Raw genomic sequence first — 7,662 nt, 5'->3', positions numbered from 1 at the left:
CATGGTACTGGTACCAAAACAGGCGGGTGGACCAATGGTACAGAATAGAGGACACAGAAACCAATCCACAAAACTACAACTATCTTATATTTGATAAAGGGGCTAAAAGCATGCAGTGGAGGAAGGATAGCATATTCAACAAATGGTGCTGGGATAACTGGAAATCCATATGCAACAAAATGAAACTGAACCCCTTTCTCTCGCCATGCACAAAAGTGAATTCAAAGTGGATCAAGGAGCTTGATATCAAACCAGAGACGCGCCGTCTGATAGAACACATACTGTTTTATAACCAGGTTTTTCCACTTAAAAATGTCTCAAACATTTTTCCACGTCACAAGATATTCTATAGAAGAGATTGTAAATGGTATCTTATGGGCTGAGAATGCACCACAGATGTGTTTCTAAAACAGCACTCCAATTTTTTTACATTTAAAAATAGGGTATGTCACACAAACACTTTATTTCTGGCTTCTTTTGAAAAATTAAAAAATTTAAAACTCTGAATTCCTATTTCTACATGCAGCAAATTGTAGATTTGAAGATTGAAGCTGAGTAGATGGAGTAGGTTGTCTCCATTCCCCCTCTAATCTTGTCCTATAACAACATTTTAATTTGGAACCTCACTACTCTGTTCTGTACTTGAATGTCTTCACAACATTCTGTCTAACAGATGTGTCATAATTCATTTTCCTATTGTTCCTCAATTGGATCGTTTTATAATTTTTATGCCTCGAGAAATAGTATCATTTGAAACTTTTTAAAAAATTAGTTGTTGATGAACCTTTATTTTATTTATTTGTATGTGGTACTGAGAATCTAACCCAGTGCCTCATGCATCCTAGGCAAGTGCACTACCCCAGCCCCATGAAACTTTTTTTTGATATGTATTATAAATTAATCAGAGTGCAGGCAGATAAGAAAAATTAGACTCAATAAAGACCTTTCCAAGACAGACTTTAGAATACAGTCTATAGAATTTAGTATAGGCATTCATTAGTTGACAACTAATGTTTATTTTACAAATTAAACAGTAATTTACAAAATTACTATAATAGGGGCTGGGGATGTAGCTCAGTGAGAGAGCTCGAGCTAGCATGGATGAGGCCTTGGATTTAATATCTACCACCATAAAGAAAATATTATCTGTAATATGTCACTGACCAAACTAGAGATGAGCTTCAGAATTTATTGTTTTGTGGAAACAGATTCTTTTTAAAATTTTTAAGCAAATAAGCCAATTTTACACCAGGCAGGAGTGAGCAATCTATATATAAAGGGTCACTATCAAAATCTATCTGTTCTGAGGCTGAGGTTGTGGCTGACCGGTAGAGCCCTTATGATCCTCAGTACCACATAAAAACGAACAAATAAAATAAAGGTATTGTATCCAACCACACCTAAAAAATAAATATATTTTTTAAAAAAATATATCTGTTCTATCCCAAGTATAAGCAAAGGCAGCTATTATTTGCAACTACCACTTAGTAAAATAAGCATACAAGGTTGGAATGGAATTCTGACACCCAAAACAAAATACAGAGTAACTAAAGAGAGGATGGAAAAAAAATCTAGAACAGAAAATTAAAATTTGTGATCACTAAGTTGCTCAATGAGAAATATATTTTGATTACATATTGTGCACCAAGAAGAAAGAGATACAAAATACCAGATAAATTGTTAAAGGAAGAGGGCAAAGAGATTCGGGGTGGGGGGGTTGGAGAGAAAGAAAATATAAAGAAAGACAAAAGGAAGGTAAGTGGGTGAGGGTGGAGGGTTAGATAATTAATATTAACTGTAAGTTGAAGACTTTCCAGCTAGGCAAGGTGATGCACACATGTAATCCCAGTGACTTGGGAAGCTTAGGCAGGAGGATTGCAAGTTTGAGGCCAGCCTCAGCAATTTAGTAAGACCCTGCCTCAAATAAAAAATAAAAGGGCTGGGGATATATAGCTCAGTGGGATTCAATCCCCAGTACAGAAAGTAAAAATAAAAAGGCTTTTCTTTGCTAAGGCTCTGTCTTGAGGCTATTTACATTCTTTCTCTGGAGAGACTGAAAGCCACAGAGCCTAAGGGAAATAGAAAATGGAAACACGGTATCCAGAAGAGGTATTGATTTCTCTAACTGTAAACTAATATGAATCTTTACATGTCTCTTCCTTTCTCATAATTTTAGTTTAATGATGAGAAAAAATTGATGAATTTTCATCAAAATCTTCAGGATATCACAGAAGACCAACTCAGTTTGGCCTCAATCCACTACATGCGTTCTCATTACCAAGAAGCTATTGATATATATAAGCGGATACTGCTAGATAACAGGTCTGTGTGCTTTCGTGCTTACCTGAAATGTCTTTCATTTTGTTAGTTTCTTTTATGTTTAGTTTGGCTGAGGACTTAGTGTCCTTTGGATCTAGTAGCACCATGGGTTCAAATCTGTTTAGTTGATAATTTGGCATGATTATGAGCTCCTTAGGGGTTGTTTAGATCAGGATTTCTCTACCTTTTTCATTATCATCCTTCTAAGGAGACTTTGTAGACATTGCTTTGTCCCGGTTGCCACCCCCTTGAAATTTTAATATGCTTATATATATGTATGTCTTATATATGTAATAATGTGTTTCTATGTGTTAACGTACTTATGTATATCTATGTTTTACCCACAAAATGAGTATGATTTTTTTTCACTCTCCTATAAAGACCAACTTTGTCCCTCTGGTGGGGATATTGCCCCTTTTGGAAATGCATGGTTTAGATGTGTCAATCTCAGTGATGTGATTACATTGTAGGTAACTTGCTGATAAAATTAGAAACAAACCATTTTAAAGAATTAACATTCCAACTTTATCACTTACCCTTGGCCTCTTTCCAGTCTCTAAAATGTCTCATCCACCTTTCTCCTCCCCTCTTTTGCATTGCGTTTGAAGTCTCCTGCCTGTTCCCCTTTCCAGTCATCAAGCCCACCTGCCTTCTCTGTTCTCTATATGGAGTGCCTATTTGTTCCTGTTCAGTTATAGCTTGTGTTAATTTTTCAATATGAACATTCTGAATTTTTCCCTTTCTCTCTCTCTCTCTCTCTCTCTCCCTCCCTCCCTCTTTGATACTAGGGATTGAACTCGGGTATTTTACCACTGAGCCACCTCCCCAGCCCTATTTTGTATTTTATTTAAAGACAGGATTTCACTGAGTTGCTAAGCACCTTGCTTTTGCTGAGGCTGGCTTTGAACTTGTGATCCTCCTGCCTCAGCCTCTCAAGCCGCTGGGATTATGGGCATGCGCCACCGTGCCCAGCTCCCTTGCTCTCTAGTTTCCATCTTTTACTCTATTTATATTGAAACACCCAAATATTATACAATGCAAAAGGAGAAAAAAATGTGCTGACTGTATCTTGCCTTTCTTACAGGCAAACTCTTCACCTATCCTCTTTGCTGTGTTGTCCATTTGATGTTTGTAGTTTGACATTTCTGTGAACTGTTAACTGTTAATTCTTTTCTTTAATAGGGAATACCTTGCCCTCAATGTTTATGTGGCCCTTTGCTACTACAAGTTGGATTACTATGATGTGTCTCAAGAAGTTCTGGCTGTTTACCTCCAGCAAATTCCTGATAGTACCATCGCGCTCAATCTTAAGGCCTGTAATCATTTTCGCCTTTACAATGGCAAAGCAGCTGAGGTAGTGATGGAAATGTTTCTAATTGACTTACCTCTGATTTGAGTTACTTTATATTTTCTAAGTTATTCATTAATCTCTGTTATCTCTAATATCCCTTGGTCATTGCCAGGATGATTCTATAAGAACCTAATTGTATAAATATTTTTGTATATCACATAGCGTTCTAAAAATTTTGGCTTCTGAATTCTGTTATGTCTAATATATTGTAGATAATTTTGTAGATGCCTATGTTAACCTAAATATGTTTAAAACCAAATGAGTTAGCTTCTTCCTCTAAAATATGTTTGTAGCTGTGTGGTTGAATATCACCAATATATATCCAGTAAACCACCTCAGGGATATATGTCACCCTCTTCTTCATCTCCATATAATCACCCACCAGTTCCTATCAGTTATTTATTCTAGGTATTTCTTTTTATCAATCCCCCCATTCTCTTCTGTTATTGCTCTAGTACAAGAGTTCCTCACCTCTTATTTTGGCCCCCTTTTTGTAGGGGTGGGGCCAGGGATTGAACTCAGGGACACTCAACCACTGAGCCATATCCCTAGCCCTATTTTGTATTTTATTTAGAAACAGAGTCTCACTGAAGTGCTTAGAGCCTCACTTTTTTTTTTAGTTGTGTGGACACAATACCATTATTTACTTATCTTTATGTGGTGCTGAGGATCGAACCCAGGGCTTCACACATGCTAGGCGAGTGCTCTACCACCAAGCCACAACCCCAGCCCTAATGCTCACTTTTGCTGAGGCTGGCTTTGAACTCGAGAGCCTCCTGCCTCAGCCTCCTGAGCTGCTGGGATTACAGGTGTGTGCCATGGCATCCGGCTTTATTTTTGCCCTTTGAATAGTTTTCCTGACTCCAGTCCTTGAACTTGATGAGCATGCCCTACTCTCTTCTTGCCATAGCTTCACATACACTATTCTCACTGCTGCAATGACCCCCTTCCTTCTCGGCTTAGTACACTTCAGCTTCTCCTTAAGGCTATTCCAAGAGATAAACATGCAGACATTTTATAAATACTTAGAAATTGGTTAACTTATAGGCACTGTGTAGAACACTTCATATCCTTTATTTAATTTTCCTGACAAGTCTATGGATAAAGGCTGTTATAACCTCCTTTTATAGGAAACTGAGAGAAAACAGGAGGCCATATGTTATCATCACCTTTTATTTAACATATCTTTTTTTTTTTTTTTAATTTTTAATATTTATTTATTTTTAGTTATCGGCAGACATAACATCTTTGTTTGTATGTGGTGCTGAGGATCGAACCCGGGCCGCATGCATGCTGGGCGAGCGCGCTACCACTTGAGCCACATCCCCAGCCCTTTAACATATCTTAAATAAAACATAATTTTAATAACATCTTAACTAAATAAAGTAATTTAACATTATAGATACATACACACACACACTATGTATATATATACACACACACATACACACACATACACACATACATATGTGTGCACAAATTCTACATTTAGGTAGATAGATAATAGGATGTTCTAGATCTACATATAAATGTATAAATAGATATTTAAGCCAGCAAATAAACTGTATCAAAGCAAATTTTGAGGAAAAAATGTCTAACAAGGAGTACTATACACACTTCACACTGACGGAGATTCAACCCTGAGTAAAACAATGTTTAGTAGTGGGGGAGAAAGTATATGGGATGGAGAGTACAAAAATAAAAAAACACATTTTTTGGGCAGCAATAGGATATAGATTTTATTTAATTTTGATAATCTTATTAAACCAGGTTTTTTGTTTTTTTTTTTTTGGAACTGGGGATCGAACCAAGGGGTGCGTAACTACTGAGCCACATCCCAATCTCTTTTTGTTTTTTATTTTGAGACAGGGTCTCACTAAATTGCTTAGGCCTCACTAAGTTGCTGAGGCTGCCCTTGAACTTTCAATCCTTCTACCACCAGCCTCATGAATTGTTGGTATTGCAGGCTTGTGCCACCATACCTAGCAAATGAGGCATTCTGATTAAATCAGGCATTCTTCTAGTAACTAGTAAAATGAGTTCTGTATTATATGGTTCAGTCAGTCTATCAAAAAAACTAGTAGTTTTCTGTTCTTAAAATAATCTGTTCTGTCTTGAAATAATCTGTAATGATTGATTTAATTCTTAAAGTACTTTGAATAACTTGCCCAAGATTATACAGCTAATACAATAAGTGGCAAATTCAGGTCTCAAACACATGTCTGTCTAACTGTAAAGTCAATAGACTTAATCACTAAAATTTACACCAAATTTAAGGTTCTTTCTTCTTTGCTCTTGGTAAACATGCCTCTATAATCATGCTTATCAATTGATAGTTACTACTATCTTCAATCTAGATAAGCTTACTGGAAGCAAGGACTGAGTTTTTTCACATTTTTGTCTCAGGACCAGGCACAGTGTATGCACACAGTTAATGCCAACTGTATGTTGGTTGAATGAGAAACTAAAAGTATGACTGACAAGAAGAATTACATTTTAAGGAGGAGGAGATGCAAAAGAGATCATTAAGATGAAGATTGCAAAAAGGCCATTTGATTTTATTGCAGGTTGAGTATCCTTTATTCAAAGTGTTTGGAACCAGAAGTTTTTAAGATTTCATAGTTTTTTTTGAATTTTGGAATATTTGCATAGACTTTACCAGTTCAGTAGCCTTAATCTGAAACATATGTCAGTACTCAAAAAGTTTCATATTTCAGAGCATTTCTTTCTTTCTTTTATATATATATATATATATATATACTGTCTCTTATACACATCTATCTACAGATTCATTGTAATCCCTACTAGAATTACAGTTGAGTTTTCTGTAGAAATTAATAAACTAATTCTAAAATTCATATTGAGTTGCAAAAGACAAGAACAGCCCAGACAATGTTGAAGGAAAACAAAAACAAATTAGAAGAACCCACACTTTCTGACTTAAAAATTTGCTACAAAAGAACAGTAATCAAGGGCTGGGGTTGTGGCTCAGTGGTAGAGGGCATGCCTAGCATGTTTGAGCACTGGGTTTGATCCTCAGCACCATATAAAAATAAATAAATAAATGAATGTTTAAAAAAATAAATCTAAAAAAAAAAAGAAGAAGAAGAGTATTGGTGTAAGAGATAGACATATAGAATGATGAAACAGAATTGAGTCTAGAGATTAAATCTATGTACCTGTCTATGGTTATCTGACTTTTAACAGGGATGCCAAGAATGTTCAATGAGGGAAAAAATAGTCTCTTCAACAAATGGTTCTGGGACAACTGGATATTCACATGCAAAACAATTGTATCCCATACCATATACAAGTATTAACTTGAGATGAATCAGAGCCCTAAATCTAAGAGCTAAAATTATAAACCCTTGGGTTGGGGATATGACTCAAGTGGTAGCATGCTCGCCTGGCATGTGTGGGGCACTGGGTTTGGTCCTCAGCACCACATAAAAATAAAATAAAGATATTGTGTCCACCTAAAAAAAACTAAAAAGTAAATATTTTTTAAAAATTATAAAACTTGGGGCTGGGGATGTGGCTCAAGTGGTAGCGCGCTCGCCCAGCATGCGTGCGGCCCGGGTTCGACCCTCAGCACCACATACAAACAAAGATGTTGTGTCCGCCGAAAACTAAAAAAATAAATAAAAAAAAATTATAAAACTCTTAAGAGAAAAATGAGGGTAAATCTTCATGATTAGATTTGGCCAAAGATTCTTAGATATGACACCCAAAACACAGCAACACAAGAAAAAAATAGACAAATTTCACTTCATCAACATTTAAAACTATTGTGCTTCAAAAACCACTATTAAGAAAGTGAGGGGGCTGGGGATGTGGCTCAGGCGGTAGCGCGCTTGCCTGGCATGCGTGCGGCCCGGGTTCGATCCTCAGCACCACATACAGACAAAGATGTTGTATCCGCCGAAAAACTAAAAATAAATACTAAAATTCTCTCTCTCTCTCTCTCTCTTAAAAAAAAAAAAAAAAAAAAA

At 36.3% G+C, this 7,662-nt stretch overlaps 1 protein-coding gene across 2 annotated transcripts in view; it reads left to right on the top strand.

Annotated features, from left to right (window-relative positions):
- Ttc26 (tetratricopeptide repeat domain 26) overlaps positions 1 to 7,662 on the top strand; it is a 69,150-nt gene that overhangs the window by 18,125 nt on the left and 43,363 nt on the right. For both annotated transcript variants that reach the window (XM_048786856.1, XM_015493784.2), the window contains exons 6-7: positions 2,177 to 2,322; positions 3,502 to 3,673. In XM_048786856.1, the coding sequence (XP_048642813.1) occupies positions 2,177 to 2,322; positions 3,502 to 3,673 (318 nt within the window). The remainder of the gene's footprint in view (positions 1 to 2,176; positions 2,323 to 3,501; positions 3,674 to 7,662) is intronic.

The sequence above is a fragment of the Marmota marmota genome, unplaced genomic scaffold (genome assembly GCF_001458135.2).
Source record: "Marmota marmota marmota unplaced genomic scaffold, marMar, whole genome shotgun sequence".
Lineage (NCBI taxonomy): Eukaryota > Metazoa > Chordata > Mammalia > Rodentia > Sciuridae > Marmota > Marmota marmota.
The sequence above is the reverse complement of the archived record's forward strand: the minus strand, read 5'-3'. Positions and strand labels throughout refer to the sequence as shown.